General features: G+C 32.9%; 1 protein-coding gene and 1 pseudogene across 2 annotated transcripts; both read left to right on the top strand.

Annotated features, from left to right (window-relative positions):
- Positions 1-429: 429 nt before the first annotated feature.
- LOC120118467 (ABSCISIC ACID-INSENSITIVE 5-like protein 2) lies at positions 430-5,743 on the top strand. 2 transcript variants are annotated; one of them, XM_039138495.1, is made up of 4 exons: positions 430-613; positions 1,549-2,501; positions 2,586-2,657; positions 5,442-5,743. In XM_039138495.1, exons 2-4 carry the CDS (start codon positions 1,689-1,691, stop codon positions 5,520-5,522), a joined length of 966 nt encoding a protein of 321 aa, XP_038994426.1. In that variant the 5' UTR covers positions 430-613; positions 1,549-1,688; the 3' UTR covers positions 5,523-5,743. The 2 variants fall into 2 exon arrangements, with proteins under 2 accessions (XP_038994426.1, XP_038994425.1); XM_039138494.1 differs by having other exon boundaries at positions 1,212-2,501.
- Positions 5,744-8,289: 2,546 nt separating this feature from the next.
- Positions 8,290-10,177, top strand: LOC120118466 (annotated as a pseudogene).
- The last annotated feature ends 8,657 nt before the right edge of the window (positions 10,178-18,834 follow it).

Raw genomic sequence — 18,834 nt, 5'->3', positions numbered from 1 at the left:
TATTAAATAAAAAATTTATTCTATATAACTTGATCTTTACTCTTTTTAGGGTAAACTACAAATTTAATCACCCAACTATCCCTTTGGTTTTGTTTTGGTCATCAAACTATTATTTTTTCTTAAAATCATACCTAAAATTACATTTGTATTCTATTTTAATCACTTGTTTTTAAAAATTAACATTGATACTGACGCATCACCATAAGATAATGTCACGTCATCATTGGAAAAAATCTCAAGTTGTTTATTTTTTTTTAATGAAGAATGACTAAAACAAAATAAAAAAGGAATAGCTACGATTTTAAAAAATAATTTAGTGACCGAAACAGAACAAAAGTTATAGTTGGATGACTAAATATGAAATATACCCTCCTTTTTATTTTAAATCTTAATTATTTAGTAATAATATTAGAACAAACAAAAGACATTATTCACATACTGAATAAACTAATAAACATATTTTTAATTTTTTTTGTCAAGCTTCTTGCTGGCGTGCAGGCTATGGAGAGTTGATAAATGCGTCGGTTTTCTTCTATTTTTCTCGATCAAAGTTCATCAAGTTTCGTTTTCCTGCAAATTCGTAGGCTTTTGATCTCCACTTCCTCGAAACCCAGTAAGGTTTTCTCTTTTTTTTTTTAATTACTTAATTTTGAAAGTCTTCCTTTCTTTTTGTTGGCTTTGATCTTCTAAGGGTTTTATTTTATTTCATTTAATTTCGTTTTTCTGTTGATAGTTGATCGTCTGGGTTTTCTTTTAATAAAGAAAAAAAATTCAGCTTTGAGATCCTCTTCTGGGTTTTTCTGTCCTTCATTCAGATTTGTTTCAATGATTTTCGTTTTAACTCTCATTTTAAAGCATTGTTCTTTTTGGTGTCATGCAATAAGCTCTTCATTTTCTTTTTAATTTTGTAATAATCTGAGGATTTAATAATGCTTATGATTCTTAAAATTTTTGTTATTTATTTGGCCAACAGATTATAACGTTTTAGCCTTTAATTATTTGTCAAAAAATATTTGGTAGTTTTCACATTAAATTTATTTGTTTTCTCTTTTTCACCAGCTTTAGTTTATCTGAGCTCTGATTTGCTTCTTCACTATTTTCTTCTCTCCATTTTTTTCCCTTATGCCTTATGTTTTTCTTTTATTGACTGTTTAAGTGCGGATCCTTCCGTAATTTTAGACTTCTTTGTGTTATATACATCTGTGTTGCAGGGAAAAATGTGCTTTCGTTTGATCTTTTGAGGTGGGATTTGTTATAGTAGGCTTTCGGGTATGTTAGTTTGTTCGATACAGAGTTTGGGTTTTATGTTAGTTTGTTCGATACAGAGTTTGGGTTTGAAGAACTTTGAATGATAGAGGAGTTTGTGGCGTGCTGCATGCATGTATGCATTTATTCTTGAAAAGAAATGTATTTGGTAATTTCATACAATTTTAAGAGAAGTAGAGAACTATTTATTTTTGTTGCATATATTGTTACATATACAAGAAAGATGTTTTCGGATAATTTCGACTGAAGGGAATTGAAACGAATAGCTTAGTCTAATTTCAGGCTCTAAATTTTGGTGCTGACTTGTGAAGCTCCAGATATGTGGCCAGGTGGTTTCCTTGTCGACTTAAGGACTGATATAGTCATTTCCCTATGGATATTTGTTTGAGAATTTGGAGGAAAAAGTTGCTTTAAGTAATTACATGGGAATTCAGACAATGGGGTCTCAAGGTGATAGTGTTGGTAATGGCAAACAGCTGCAGTTTCTGCAGTTGGCTCAGCAAAATTCAATGTATAGTCTCACGTTGGATGAGGTGCAAAATCAGTTGGGTGACTTGGGAAAGCCTCTGAGTAGCATGAACCTAGACGAGCTTCTCAAGAATGTATGGATTTTGGAGGCTAACCAGACTTTCGGGATGGAAACCGAAGGCACACCATTGACCAATCAAACTTCTCTGCAGCGTCAAGCTAGTTTGTCAGTAACCGGTGCTTTGAGCAAGAAGACAGTTGATGAAGTTTGGAGAGATATTCAACAAAGCAAAAATAATGGGGGGGGAAAATCCAGAGAAAGGCAGCCTACCCTTGGAGAAATGACATTGGAGGATTTTCTTGTGAAAGCTGGAGTTGTTGCCGAAGTATCAATAGATGGTAATGTTGGTGATTCTGTAGGTGAGGTAGATATGAGTTTTGCTCCCCGGTTTGCATCGCAAGGACAGTGGATGCAGTACCCACAGCTTCAATATCACCATCCTCAACAAAGTATGATGGGGGTTTATGTGCCACACCAGTCTATGCCGCAGCCTTTAGCCTTAGGGGCTGCTGCTGTAATGGATGTCTCCTACCCAGAGAACCAGGTGCCGTTGCATTTGCCTTTGATGGGAACATTATCAGATACACAGGCATCTGGAAGGAAAAGAGGTGCTCCTGAGGACATGGTTGAAAAAAATGTTGAAAGGAGACAGAAGAGGATGATAAAGAACAGGGAATCTGCAGCACGTTCACGAGCAAGGAAGCAGGTCAGCTTTTATTTGTTTTCATCTATAAGAATGTGACACTTGTTTTCTGAATTATTGAGTGACCTGAAAGATATTTACAAACAGGCTTATACTAATGAACTGGAGAACAAAGTTTCACGCCTAGAAGAGGAAAATGAGAGGCTGAGAAAACAGAAGGTTAGATCTGTTGTACAAGACACTTTTCTGATTCCTTTACATTCAATTGATGATCTTGAAATGTTTTACTTTTAAAATAGAAAATATTTTTTAATTTTTCCCAACATGCTCTTTGAAGAAAAGGATAAACTTCTTACTCAAAAATCAAAATTATGTATTTTTGTATGTGTTGCCGGGGTATATTTATTCATTTCAATAACTTGATAACTTGTATACACCATGTCTGTATTCTATTCAAAATCGAGTCGTATATCATCAAAACATTCTATTGCATTAAATACCTATCTGTCCATAACACTTGGAAATTAAATGTGGCCAATGGTTGATATTGAACACACCTTTTCCTCTGTATGTGATACCAGTTGTATGATATTTATGGGATCTTCTAGTTGGTTTACAGCTGTTCTTTGTATGAGTAGATCGTGATGCTTCCTTTTGTTCCTTTTTATCATAACCTAAATAGAATACTATTATTGGACCTGCACTGAACTATGATTCAGATTCCAGTTAAATAACAAATATAAAACCCTGCTTTATGCAAACGTGTATTCCTTGCCATCCCCATATCGTATATTACTGAACATGGCAACCATAAATTTTATGCGTTCAACCTGTTGGTTGCTAGGGCTATCTAAGATCTCTTCTCAGCATCATAGTTATGGATGTACACTTTTTGTCTATGATAAATCTGCCGGCTATAGTAAAGCCAAGTTCTTACCCATTATCTATCTTGATAACTTCATCTTCCTTTGTGTGCAATAATTATGTTGAAAACTTCTGATAGAAAATTTGTTTAGCAAATATCATTCTTTTTGTAATATGGATTCCATTGCCAGTGTATGGAAAATGAAAATTTCTGTCAGTGGCCCGGTGCACTTGTTATCAAGACATATTCACTTTCCCATGCTTGGTTTAAGATTGTTAAGGAACCTCGAATCAATTTGAAATATAACATGTGAACATTCTCCAAAGTTAACTACTGTGCGTAACACTGACTAACACTCCCATTTAAGTCCCAAAATCAAATAATTTAGACAAGTTGGCCTGTCACGTGGATGACAGAAATAAGGTAGCAAATACTAGCAGAAACAGGACATCAAAATCTTCTGGTTCTGATTGCATGTTAAAGCATTCAGCTCGAAATCGAATTAGTATTAGATCAGCTGCCAACATGAATATAAGAGCCAAGCAAGCTGTAATTTGGGCTGAACCGCTCCCTTGTCATGAATTGCTTTAGGATGAACTGGATTTTTGCACTGTAGCTAGAGAGGTGCATAGATGAATTTTACTAGAAGATTGGTAAATCTTGCTGTCTGCAGGACAGCTTTCACGTATTGTACAATATAACCATGACCTGAAGAAGACATTTTCGACCATAATATTGTGTCTCAAATTCTGAAGTCTAATCTTATTAGCAGCTCATCTGTTGGGTGTCTTCATTAAAGGCAGGTTAAATCCAATTGTGCCGTGTTCTTATGTTTCTTTAGGACATACTAGTATATAAGGTTGTTGGTGTTTGTTATGTGGTGTTAGCCCACATCCGTTTAAGTAGTGGGTTTTCTATGGTCTTATACTAAAGTCAGGTTTTCCTCCTATTGCCAATTGATTTTAATTTGGATGTTTTAACATGCTATCAATGCCTTAGTTCTGTACTTCTGTTATGTTGATCCTGAACTCCATTCCAGGTTGACGACACCTGGTGAGGATGTCCATGTGTAATCCTTGTGAGCTCTATGTGAGGGGGATTGTTATTTTGTTAAGTGGTTTTATCCCACATCTATTAAGTATCGAGTTCTTGTGGTATTATATTAAAGTCGGCCCTCCACCTATTGCCAATTGGTTTTTTGGGTTGGATGCTTTAATAGTGTGTTGCTTTTTCATTTTTCTAAATGTTAGGTATCCTCTTAATGTCAGAATAATAGGAATTTTAAAAATTATGAGTCTATAGGATTCAATTCTTTTTCTTTCTTTGGTAGGGATGACAGAAAGGAAAGTGTATGGAAAATATTTTACTGTAATGTTTGGGATTCGTCCTTAGATTAGAACCTTTTACTTTTTCCTTTCTATCATTCTTGCCAACTGTAATGTTAAAGTTATTAGTTTTTCCCCTTAATTTCCTTTTTTTCTCAATTCTCAAGTTCTTGTGAGGCTAAGACCTTAAAATGTTTAATCTATATCGGCCTGGCTTTTCATTTAAGTACTTTTGTCAGAATACATGTTTCTCAATGGAGCCATCAAATACATGATTTTTTTTTTTTTGACAAAAAAAGTTGAATATACCCATCTCAAACACATACTTGGATCGGGCACATCTTAGTCCAGGTAACATAGTGTTTAATGTTTGTTTGAATGATGGGAGGAAGATTGATGCTCTTGTTTGGACAAAGTTTGGGACTTGAGAGGGTACGTGAAGCGACAAAGTACTGTCAACCTTCAGTTCTAAGTCGTCACTATCCTATCCAAACCCTCCAACCGCTACCTATGCCATTCACATTTAACTTGCATCTTGAATTGTGCGAAGCAACTGAAACGGTTAGAATTAAAAGATAATATAAGCCGACCCCCCAAATTGTGATTGAGCTCATGCTACAGTTCGAGAATCATATGTTTTCTGATGCTGCTCGTTCAGTTAACGTTTGTTTCTGCATATAGTTTTCATTTACAGTTTCAGACATTAAATGAGAAAACAAGTAGTCCATCAATTTGGAAGTCTTACCTTCTTTTTTATTTGTTGGTGCTTCTGCATATGATTTTCATTCTTGGTTTTGGATGTTTTGTTTTCAGGTGCTGGAGAAGATGCTGCAGTCCGCACCACCTCCCGAGCCAAAATATCAGCTTCGTAGAACATCATCAGCCTCGTTCTAACACTCCGTGGAAGCGTGTGAAAGTTTTGCATAAACGACCAAGCTCACAGCTTCGATTTCTGGTTTCAATTGAAGCATAAGTCGATGCATCTTCTGGATGCAGCCGTTGTTTCATATGCTGGTAATGGTTGCTTCACTTGTAAGAGTTCTTTTATTCATGTATTTGCGTTTTCACTATGAAATCAATTCAACCTTCAAGGCTTGTGCCTAAATGTAGTTTCGAGCCCCATTTTCTTTTTCTTTGCATTCTCTTGATGTGAGCATTAATTGGTTTAACCTGATTTTAACTTACTGAACCGAACCGATCAAATTTGAATAATTCGATTCTATTCAATCAGTTTTAAAATTACTGCAAACCAAATGCTAATACATTGTCCATTGGGAACAATAAGACCGCCTAAGCTCTTCTATGTGTTCAATCACCATTTCTCTTCTGTTCATTTTTACACATGAAGCGGTACAAAACAAAAACAGCTTGGTTTAAACACATGATTCATTGTCGAGATACTTTTTAGCATGATTATCATTACTCTGGGAATTTTAGTACGTGTAATCTACTGAGTTTATCATTATGTCGTCTACGAGAGAAGGGGGAAGGGGAGGGGGGGGGGGGCAGCAACAGTACTACAAACATGCACATATCTCTAAAGTGAGAAAAAAAAAAGGGACTGATGAGGTGAGAGGAGATTTGAAGGGAGAAGCAGGACAAAGATGAAGTCATGATTTATCTTTAGCTTTTGTCGTCTTTTGTTTTGATCTCTTTTATTTGGATTTTACTGATATAATGTCCTTGAGAAATGACAGAGAGAGATTGTTTTTGTTTTGAAAAAGATGGTGGATTGAGGTGGCGAACAGAATAGATTAAAAAAAACAAATATTTTTAGTTGAAGATGATGAACAGAGACGGGGGATAAAAAAATAGGAAATTTGAGACATGACTCAAATATTTAAAATGTGATAAATATGAGTTATTTTGAATCATGAACAAATTGATATGGCATATACTAATTTTTACAACTAAAATTATGATCATATTATTATAAAGGTAAAAATGTACTCGAGGTCCTTGAACTTTTTAAAGAAAACCATGTAGCCCTCATCTTATTTTTTGAATCAATGTGATCTTTCAACTCGAAAAAAGAACTTAATGTAACTCTTTAACCAACTTTTTCCTTCATTGAATTAACTCCTTATGTTATAAATTGGGTAAATCAAACCATCCATCACTCAACTATTTTCTTCTCTTTTATTTTGGTCACTAAACTCTAAAAAATTTTAATTTCGGAAATCCTAGAGATTTTAGGGACTGAAACTGTAGTTAACCCATTTATTTTAAACACAAAACCCAGCCTCCTCCGTGCGGCGCCCCCCTCTCTCTCTTTTTTCTTCACACCACCGCTGCCCGTCTTCCATTTCTTCTGGCCGTTCCCGTTGGTCCAAGGTCATCAACGTCGCCCATCTCCCATATTTAACATTTAATTTAGGTTTCATTTAGATATTCTTTGTTAAAAACGAAAAAGTGATATTAACATGTCATTATTGAAAAAATAAAATGTTACATTAACAATTCTATTAACTTTTAAGGTACTAAATTAAAATATAAACTATATATTAGATATAATTTAAAATAATAAAATCTAAATATCAATAAAAATTAATATTTTACGTATTTTTAGTTTTAGTTTTGAAAATCCATATTATAAACATAAATAAACGAGAAGGAATGTTGGTATTATATAATTTGTCATTTTGAGTTCAATCATTATTATTATTTAAACTAAACAGTTTAAATATCAAAAACGAAATAAAAATTGATATTTTACTTATCTTTAGTTTTATTTTTGAAAATCCATAATATAAACTTAATAAATGAGAAGGAATGCCAATAGTATATAATTTGTCATTTTGAGTTCAATTATTTTTTTAACTAATGCTTAGATTTCACTTTGTTAACAAAATCAAATTTAAGGACAGATTTGTGTTTGTCGAGATCTGATTTTTATTTTTTAGATGGATTTGTCTGGAAAGCGAAGAAAATGCTTAAATAAGCTCAAAACAAAACAGTGTTTCAGGGTCAAACATGTTCAAAGCACTCCCAAACAAGTAAAAAAGAAAAAACCTTATTGGAAACTCAAAAAGTTTTCACAACAAAAGCTTCAATCTCTCTCAGAGAGAGCTCACTGCCCTCCTCCTTTTCCTCCTCTTCGCCTTCTCCTTTTCTTTTTCTTTATATTCAAGAGTGAAGAGCCCTAGATCTAGTTGTCTTCTCTTTTCCCTTTATCTTTTTATGTTGATTCTTTTATTTAATTTCTTCTTCTTCTTCTTCTTCTACTTTTCTTTCTATCTTAACTAAGTAAAAGTTTGTAAAATGAAATGGGTATCTCTTGGTTGTAAAGAAAGTGTGGATTTTCCTCCTTAAAGGCTTGGTTTTTGTGTTATTTTGTTTCACATTGGACATTGGTTTTATGCATGAACAAGTCAATGATGGAGATATATGAAATGGGTACTTTGTGATGGTCTTTTGAGAGGGGATTTGGTATTAGGTTTTTGGCGGCTCGGGTTGGTTTATCTACGCCCGGTTCGGGATGAGAGGAGTTTGGGGTCTTCCCTGTGCATATATGCATTTACTCTTGAAATAAAATGTATCTGATAAGTTAATTACTCTTAAGATATGTAGAGAGTTATTTGCTTTTGTTCCATGTATCTTGTTGCGTATATGAGAAAAGATGTTTTCGGATCATTTGGACTGAAGATAGTTGATATGAACGGTCGGTTTAATTTCAGGTTCTAATTTTTGGAGCCGACTGGTAAACTTCAGGTGTGCGGTCGTTGGGGTGGGTTTCAGGTGGACTTTAAGACTGATATAGCTTTCATAGAGTTTATGTTTCCTAATTTGGAAAAACAAAAGTGGCTTAAGTAGAAGCGATTACATGGGAATTCAGACAATGGGGTCTCAAGGTGATAGTGGCAATAATGGCAAACAGTTGCAATGTCAGCAGTTAACACGGGAAAATTCGATGTACAGTCTCACCTTGGATGAGGTCCAAAACCAATTGTCTGACTTGGGAAAACCTCTGAACAGTATGAACCTAGATGAACTTCTCAAGAGTGTATGGACCTTGGAGGCTAACCAGACTTTTGGTACAGAAACTGAAGGAACAGCATTGACCAATCAAACCCCTTTGCAGCGTCAGGGGAATTTGTCGTTAACTAATGATTTGAGCAAGAAGACGGCGATGAGGTTTGGAAAGATATTCAACACAGGAAAATCGATGGGGAAAATAAATCTAGAGAAAGGCAGCCTACCCTTGGAGAAATGATGCTGGAGGATTTTCTTGTGAATGCCGGAGTTGTTACAGATGCATCTACTGATGAAAATGTCGGTGCTCCTATTGGTGGGGTCGATTCAAGTGTTGCAGCTCAGTTTGTGCAGCAAGGTCAGTGGATGCAGTACCCACAACAACCGCAGTATCATCATCCACAACAAAGTATGATGGGGGTTTATATGCCTGTCCAGCCTATGCCACAGCCTTTAGCCATAGGGACTACTGGTGTAATGGATGTCTCTTACCCGGAGGACCAGTTGGCATTGCCTTCTCCTTTGTTGGGAACATTATCGGATACTCAGCCATCTGGAAGGAAAAGAGGTACCCCTGAGGACATAGTTGAAAAAACTGTTGAAAGGAGACAGAAGAGGATGATAAAGAACAGGGAATCTGCAGCACGTTCTCGAGCAAGGAAGCAGGTCGGCTTTCATTTTTTTCTCTCTCTCAAATGTGATTGACAATCACACCATTCCTTTTTATGTATCTTCTTTCCTTTTTTTTTTTTTGAAATGTTTTATGATCTCGTTTTCTGAATTACATAGTGGAACTGAAAGATGTTTTTAAACAGGCTTATACTAATGAACCGGAGAACAAAGTTTCACGCCTAGAAGAGGAAAACGAAAGGCTAAGGAAACAGAAGGTTAGATCTGTCTTATAAGCCACTTTCCTGACAATTCAGCGGCTCAAAACATTCCCTTTTAAGTATAATAGCTTCATTGTTTTTCAACCAGTTCTTTGTCAGAATTAGTATTTTCGTGTTGTCATTTTCCGATATACGTATGCCTTTACTTTGATAACCTGTATGCATAGTTGGTATGCAGATATTACTTGTACGAGTAGATCACAATATATTAAGTTTGATGCATTCAACTTGGCTAGTCTAGTGTCTTATGAGAATCCAAGTATCCAACATTTGTTCTGGTCATTTTGACTGGTCTAAAGTTGTGAACTTGTGACCATCCGATTCCGACCTTAATCCTACCTTTTACTAAATCCTATCTGTTTTCTGACAATGTTAAAAGGTACTGCTCATAGTCAATAAATGAAACATTTCGGAACCATCAATTGTATGATTCGTATCCTCTACCATTCTCAGTCAAATCTGCCATTAAATGTTTCTTCTTTTGTAGCAGTTGTTAACATTTCCTGACGTCTACCTTCATGGACTCCAAATCACTTATATTTTTATTCATTAGTGTTTCTGCATAAAATATGACTTCTTTCTTGGTTTCAATTTTTATGTTCTTAGGAGCTTGATGAGATGCTGCCGTATGCACCACCGCCAGAACCAAAATATCAGCTTCGTAGAACGTCGTCAGCTTCATTCTAACAATTGGCCTAGCGGCTAGTGTGAAAGTTTTGCATATACAAACCTGCTTCTGTTTCTAGTTTCAACACCGGAATCTGCAATGCATCGACTGGAGGTTGCCATTGTTTCGTATGCCATTGATGGTTGATTCGTACTTGTACAAGTTTTTGTTCATGCATCTACTTTCTTACCATGAAATATCAATTCAAACTAGAAAACTTCATGTTACCTTTCCTACTCTCTAACCATTAAAGATAGTAAGGCTTGCTGCTAATATCTAGTTTTGTGTCATTTCTCTCTCTTGATAGGATCATTTCACCATCTTAGCAAATTTTATCGTACAAACACACATGTGCATGTATGTGTGTATGCCAATGCGTGCGTGCATAGATGATAGATTCATGCATGCATACAAGGATGGTCTGAGATCCCTTGTTGAGAGAATCCATGCCCATATAGCTTCATTTTCAACGATGGGAGTGCCGCTGGTATCAGGCGTCCATAAAGAATAAATTGGTAAGGATCCCAGGACAGGCAGCTGCTTTTGCCACTCGGAAATCGATTCAGAAGTGGAAAGGTCTGTCTCGAGGGTTGGATTTATTCTTCCTGATCTCACATCGGACGCGGAAAGCACACCTGTGTCGTTCGTAAATGAGGTTGTTGATGAAAAGGGGGCTGCATACTTCACATATTCTCTGACCGTCAAATATCCGAAATCATTCAAACTAGTGCAACCTTCAAGTGGAATTTCGAAACTGAAAGCACTGAAGATTTCGATATCCCATTTCCCGTCATCATAAGTTCGAAGAACATTGGAAATGTAGCTCGACTTATGAACCATAGTTGCTCTCTGAATGTTTTCTGGCAGCCAGTCATGTATGAAAGCAATAACGAAGCGTTTCTCCATATTGCATTTTTTTTTGCAAAGAAACACATCCCTCCCACGACTGAGCTGAACATTCAATTACGGTATTCCGCAATCGGCGAAATGCCGAGGTTATTTATATTGAGCTTCTGATTGCATGCAACTCTCTGTGCATTTCATCTTTAATGTTTATAGCTTTTTCTTCTGCTATGGCTGCCATTAATTGCAGAGGAGCTGGAACATGAATGGAATACCATGTCTGATGGTGTTTTTGTAAGTTAATGGCAAACTACTTTGTATTTCACTTTCATCTACAACCGACTTGCTTGTCAATAGGGGTGCACAAAAAATCCGAATATCCGAATATCCGAAAAAAATATTCGAAACCGGTTTTGGGAAAAACCGGTTTTTTTTTAACCGGATCGGATTTTTTTAAACCGGTTATTTTAACCGGTTTGGAGAAAAAAACCTAGACCGGTTTTTTTACCGGATAAAAAACCGGTTTGAAAAAAACCGGTTAAAAAATCGGTTTTTATCCGAAAAAAAAAACCGGTCTGGGTTTAAAAAACTAGCCGTTAATATAGCCGTTGGGGGGGTTTTGTGACCGTTTTTTTTCTTTAAAAAATTACTATTTTACCACCCTAAACATGTATAAATAGGTTGGGGATGTATTTGGTTGATTACAAATTCCTCAAATCTTATTACACAACACTTAAACATCTCTCAAATCTTACTTTTGTAATTTTTTGTTCATCATGAGTAACACGGCTGAATCTTCCGTCGGGGGAAACCTTGAAGTCGTGAGAGTGATCGAACACACTCGAAACAAAGACATTTGGGATCACTACGATTTATGTGAGATGTCAAATGGCTCGAGGAGGGCGCGTTGTAAACTTTGTTTAAAGTTTCTTGCATCGGAAGGAAACACAACGTTGAAGAACCATTTGACAAAATCATGCAAGGCACTTCGCTCAAGATCGGATCCTAGTCAATCGAATCTTACACCGCAAGGTGGTGTTTTTGTTTACGACAACGAAAAATTACGAGAAGCGTTTTACAAAGTTCGTGATTACAAAAGCATTGCCGTTCGACCACTTTGATGATGAAGATTTCACGACAACAATTCAACAACTAATGCAACCACGTTATACTCAAGTAAGTCGTACTACCCTTAGAAGAGATGCTATAAAAATGTGGCGTACGGCGAGGGAAAAAATGATTTTAGGATTCCAAGAACAACGTTATGGTGTGTCGCTTACATGTGACGTTTGGAGTTCTCCTCATAATATCGGAAATTCTTTTTTAGCCGTTACGTCACATTGGTTAGATCAAGATAATTGGCAAATGATTAAAAGAACAATCGCGTTTGAATTATTCGGTGAGCCGCATACCGGTGTTAATTTATTTACACTTTTAAAAAAGGGTAATTTGTCTTTATAAATTAGAAAATAAAGTTTTTTCTATATCCTTTGATAATGCATCGAATAATACAAACGCGGTTCCAAGATTGAAAATATTACTTTCACCGATTTTAGACGGTGCGTTTTTTCATACCCGTTGCGTTGCACACATAATTAATTTATCCGTGTAAGCCGGTTTGGAGGTTATTGAGCCGATTAGATTAGAATTCAAAACAATGATAAAATCGGTTCTTTGTAACAACAACAAAAGACTAAATGATTATAAACGATTTTGTAAGTCCGTTAATAAAAAAGCTTTGGGTCCTAATTTGGATTGTCCAACTCGTTGGAACTCAACTTGGATGATGATGCATACTGCCTTAAGGCAAAGGGAAATATTGCAAACATTTCACGATCGGCTTTTCGAGAGGGGTCATGTCCCAAACATTTATCCGGATTCGAGTTGGGAAACTATAGCCAAAATAACCGATTTGCTTGAGGTTTTTAAAAATGCAACAACTTTTTTATCCGGTGTTTATTACCCTACTAGCCCGTTGGTTCTTAATCAAATATTTTTGTTGGCTACCCGACTAAATGACTTTGAATTTGAAACCGAAGTTTTTCAAGAAATTGGCTTTGCAATGAAGGAAAAACTTTTAAAATATTTTAAGGAGATTCTCCCCATTTTTACTTGTGCCGCCGCTTTAAACCCAACGTTAAATGTTGGTGGGGGTTGAAACACTAATTGAACAAATTGCGTTTGCTTTTAATCTAACCGATGATGAACCCAACTTTATCCAAAACCAAATAAATTATTTTAACAAATGTTTTCGAGACATGTTTGCAATTTATTTAAATAAATACGGATCAAGTAGTGTAATACACGATCAAATGAGAATGAATGCGGAATCATCTAGTAGACGTCCAAGTAACATAAATTTGAATCTTTTTAACACTCTTGTAAATTCCCAATCCAAACGATCACGTACTACCACCCCAAGTAGCGAGTTGGGAAATTATATGTCATGCGATTTTCTATCAAAAATGACATTTGAAGAGTTTGAAAGTTTGGATATTTTGGCTTGGTGGAAAGAAAAGGAAGCACAATTTCCGATTCTAGCCGCCATGGCCCGTGATTTACTAACCGTCCAAGCTTCTACGGTAGCTTCGGAATCCGCTTTTTCTGTTAGTGGCAGGGTTATATCGCAACGGAGATCAAGACTAAGTCCCGAGTCGGTGGAAGTATGCATTTGTTTAAAGGATTATTTGGATGGAGCGGCTCGTAAGCAACATATCACCACCCTAGAAGATGCAATTGATACCGATTTGGAAGCAAACTTACACATTGAAGAAGTCGAACTTGGAATATCCCCTCCAAACGAAGAAGGCGAAGATGATGAAGAAGAGATGGCAATGTAGTTTATTTTATAACTTTATTTCAATTATCGTAAACTTTGTTTCAATTATCGAACTTGAAGTTTTTAAGTATTTGAATTTATCGAACTTGGAAGTTTTTAAGTATTTGAATTTATCAAACTTGGAAGTATTTAAGTATTTCAATTATGTTGAGTTAATTAAGTATTTCAATTAAGTATTTAAATTTATTGAACTTGAGGTTTGATGCTTTCTCTTTGATTCTCTCTTGATTCTAGTTGCTTGATGTTTCTTGTCTTTGATCAATGGCTTCTAAGCTTGCTTAAATACACTTTGAATCACTTCTGAACTTTAGTGATAATTAATGAAGATAATATAGCCGTTTAAGTGTGAAAACATTTAATAAAAATGCTTGGAGCGTGGGGGAATCGGTACCCTCATAGGGAATCGGTTCCCTAAGTGTAAAATTCAAATATTTCGACCGTTGAATAGGGGGAATCGGTACCCCCTATGGGGGAATCGGTTCCCTCCGAGCATTCTGGAAATCTCGGAGCCAAACCATTCAGTGAGGAATCGGTACCCCTTTGGGGGGAATCGGTTCCCTATGAGTAATCTGGAATATTAAAATCGGTTTTTTTATAACCGGTTTTTTAAAAAAACCGGTTTTTTAAAACCGAAACCGGTTACACCGGTTAGGATATCCGGCCCTCCAAACCGGTTAAAAACCGAACCGGTTATTTTATAAACCGGTTTTTTTTCTATGAAAAAAAATCGGATCGAATAAAAACTGATCCGGATCGGATTAAAATCCGACAAATGTTCATCTCTACTTGTCAATATCATCAAACCAAGTGAACATAAAAAACTTTTAAGAGTTTACCACAATTTCTGTGTAGGTTAAAATATACCATGATAAATTAATCGTTAAATTATGTGTAAGGTCTTTATACTCTTCACACATTTGAAACTTGATCATTCTGTTTTTATTTTCAGAAATTTATTCATTCTGTTCCGTTAATTTAAAATTTTAAGAAAATAGAAACGAATTGTTAAATTCAGGTTCAATTGTTAGGAAAATGCTACGGCGACGAGTATGAGCATCACTAACGACGAACATCATTAATTTAATTTATAAAAATTAAATTCTAAAGGATAACATATAATTATAAATTAATTATAAATTTAAAGATAAATTATTTAAAATAAAGGGTAAACTATACCAGTGACCACTTAACTATTGTCCCTTTTCATTTTGACTAATATTTTTGAAATTTTGTCAACCATGTCACTTACCTGTTTAAATACATTCAATTAAGCCATTTGCCGTTAATATTTAACGGAAAAGTTGATGTGGCAGTTAAAATATTTAGTATAATTACACATTCGGTCACTGTTACTTATATATTCTATCAATTTGGTCTTAATTTTAATAATTAAAATAAACTTAGCCCTCAAATCTTTAATTTTAAAAGATTTTAAAAGTTACAACATATTATATATTTATAACAAAACAAAACTTTTACTAAAAATTCCATTTATGGTTTTCAGAAACATCCCGTCAATGGTACCATAACCTCTTTTGGTTTTAAGGAAAATATAGTTGATTAGCCCATGCATATAAAGTTCGTTGGACAACATTTTTATCCTACTACTATTTATAAACGACATTCTACTAGAAAAAGGTGATATAGTCTAACCTGTAAAACTAAGAAATTTTTATCCAATAAATTTCTAATAGAAAAATGTGACGTATATTTCTTTCAAGTTTGACACATTCTTCCTTTAAAAATTTAAAAATTCATCCCCTACCATAAAATTTTTATGTTCATCTTTAATAAAAATTTATATTGATAAGATTCTCGGTAGACTTAGTATGGAAAATTTTGCACTAAGAGATTGACTTATATCAAAAGGGCGATAAATTTAGTTTTCTTTAAATTTAATATCATAAATTATTGCTTGAGTTATTCAATTTTTTAGAAAAATGTTTTGTTATAAATATAGAATATGTTGTAACTTTTAAAATTAAAATAAAAAGTTAAATTTTGGGTCATTATACATGGCACCATTTGATTTGAGGGTTAAGTTTATTTTAATTTATTAAAATTAGGACCAAATTGATAGAATATATAAGTAATAGTTACCAAATGTGTAATTATACCGAATATTTTAACTGCCACGTCATCTTCTCCGTTAAATATGAATGGAAAGTTGCTTAATTGAACGCATTTAAATAGTTTAGTGACATGATTGAGAAAATTTCAAAACTATTTGTCAAAATGAAAGAGGGGTAATAGTTAGGTGTTCACCGATATACTTTACCCTTTATTTTAAATAATTTATCTTTAATTTTTTAAATAATTTATAATTATACGTTGAGTCCTTTAGAATTTAAATTTTTATAAATTAAATTAATTGTGCTCGTCGTTAGTAGTTTTCGTCGTTAGTAGTGCTCATCGCTTTTCGTCAAGCGGCGAAGAATCATCCTAATTGTTAATAATGTTAAATTCAAATCGAAGTTTTCAACATAAACCTCTAAAGTTTTAGACTTCTCTAATTCAACAAAAACGTGATTTTTTTTCCCAATAGGATAGCTCAAAAAAATTACAAAATAGGGCATATATATTTTTATTTTGGGATCTATGATATTTTCTACAGTGTATAATAAAAATATATTTTTTATTCAAACTTTTTATCTCAATATGATAAATTTTAATAAAAAATTATATTTTATTAGATTTTATCACTTTGAGATGATGAGTTTAAATAAAAATATTTTTATTAGAATTCATCACTTCAACGTGACAAATTCTAGCTTCACTATAATATTTAACGTATTCTCCAAAATAAAAAATCAGACTATTTAATAAGCTAAATAAAAAACTAGAATGCCCTAAAACCCAAAAGCGCTAACCATTGTACATTAATTTAGTGAAGTAAGTGAATCTATTTTAACGGTGTTAACAATTAGACCTAAGCTTTTAAATTGAAATTGTAAAGAGACTAAATTCCAAATCAATGAATACAGGGACTTGGAACATATTTAACTTAAATTAATTTATTATTTTCATAAAAATGCAATTTATTATTTGTCTTTATTATGATCACTCTTATCAACCGTTATTGATAAATGCTGATGTAATACTTTACATTTCTCTTCTCAAAATAAAATTTAAAAATTTCAAACTAATAACCATCACAAAAGTTAAAATTCTTTTTCTTTATAGATTTTAAATCTAATTTTAATATTATTTAAAAGAAAAGAAAAAAAATAAACTCTACTAGAAGAAAAGAAAATTCTCTTAATGCCTTTAGAATCTATGATCTAAAAGAATATAAAAAAATAAAAATAAAAATTCTTTTTCTTTATAAATTCTAATTCTAAATTTAAATCTAATTATAATTCTAATCTTATTTAAAAAAATAGAAAAAAATAAACCCTATAAGAAAAAAGAAAGATATTCTTAGGGTGCGTTTGATTCTCGGAATGTAAGATTACCAGTGAGAATAGGATTACCAGCGGGAATAAGATTACTGGGAATGTTGTATTTTGTGTTTGGTTCGTTTAGCATGAATGTAAGATTACAGTGTTTGGTTAAAAAAATAAAATATTATTGGAATATATATTTTACTAAATTATCCTTATTATATATTTGTTTTTTTAACAAGTTGAATAATACTATAATATTACTATAATTAATTTATATATTTTTTTAAAAATTTAAATTCATAAAATTTATATAATTTTTTGTACAAAATTAAAAAGATAAATATGTTTAATGAAAGGGTAAAATTTTATTTCAACCCCTGAACTTCATATAAAAATCTAATTATGGATTTTTTTTGTAAATCTAAAATAGTTTAAGGATAAATTTGTAATTTAACTTTCGTAGAATTTTTTTATTCAACAACAGCATAATGATATTTTTTGAAAAAAATAATTAAGAGCATTTTAGTCCAAAACGCCAGTAATCCAACAATACCTAAGAGAATGAGATATTCACATTTCCGGTAATATACCCCAAAATACTACTGTTAGAAATAAAAGATTACCAGGGGTTGAGAATGTTTACCAACCAAACGGAGGAATGACATTCCATTTCCCCGGTAATTTAATATGCCGCCAACCAAACGCCCCCTTAATGCCATGATCTAAACGAATATAAAAAAAAGACAAATAAAAAACTAAGGTGGTGTTTGTTTTTACTGTTCTACCTCTTCAAACCTCTTATGTCTGCGCCGTGCAGACCACGCTTAGACATTGGGCTTCGCAGACCGTTTGTATTTTAGAAGACATAAACTCTTCTAACGTCTGCGTGTGGTCTGTGCGGCGCAGACGTGGTCTTATGCATGCAGACGTCTTCTAACCTCTTCAAAGAGGTTTTATATTTAATTTTTATATTATAAATATTAATTTTAATATCAAGTTTTTAAATAAATTAAATATTAATTTTTTAATATTATATTATAGATATTAATTTTAATATTAATTTTTAAATAAATTAAATATTAATATTTTAATATTATATTATAGATATTTAATTTTATATCATATAAATTATTCTATATATTATTAAAATTTTATATTTATTTTAATTATTTTGATTTAAGTTTAAATATAATATTTTTTTGGATTTGTTATTTTTAAATTATATTTAAACTTTTTATACGAAATGTAAGTATTTAAACCACATTGCTTAATAAAAAATGATTTCATTGTTTGATAATTAATATTTTAAAATATAAAAAATTATAAATTATGTTTTTAAAATTTTAAAATATAATCACAATTAAATAAAAAATAATCATAAAATAATTTAATAAATTAAAAAATATTTTCTAAAAATATCATATAATTATAAAAATTAATTATGAATATATATTTAAAAAAAATTAAAAGTATTACATAATTGCATATTTAATAATAGTTTAATGATAATTAATGTTTAAAAAAAGAGAGATGTATGATTCATTGATTAATAATAGTTTAATGATAATTAATGTTGTTGTGTCATATGATAATAAAATTCAAAATTTAA

This window comes from Hibiscus syriacus, unplaced genomic scaffold, assembly GCF_006381635.1.
Source record: "Hibiscus syriacus cultivar Baekdansim isolate YM2019G1 unplaced genomic scaffold, ASM638163v2 tig00110328_pilon, whole genome shotgun sequence".
Classification (NCBI taxonomy): domain Eukaryota; kingdom Viridiplantae; phylum Streptophyta; class Magnoliopsida; order Malvales; family Malvaceae; genus Hibiscus; species Hibiscus syriacus.
Note: the sequence above shows the minus strand (reverse complement) of the source record. Positions and strands in the feature narration are given on the sequence as shown.

What these genes read in the sequence shown, in the direction of transcription:
- LOC120118467 (XM_039138495.1), top strand. Translation starts at nt 1,689, where the DNA reads ATGGGAATTCAGACAATGGGGTCTCAAGGTGATAGTGTTGGTAATGGC. An exon ending in GTTCACGAGCAAGGAAGCAG is followed by an intron (nt 2,502 to 2,585) that starts GTCAGCTTTTAT and finishes ATTTACAAACAG; the next exon opens with GCTTATACTAATGAACTGGA. An exon ending in AGAGGCTGAGAAAACAGAAG is followed by an intron (nt 2,658 to 5,441) that starts GTTAGATCTGTT and finishes TTTTGTTTTCAG; the next exon opens with GTGCTGGAGAAGATGCTGCA.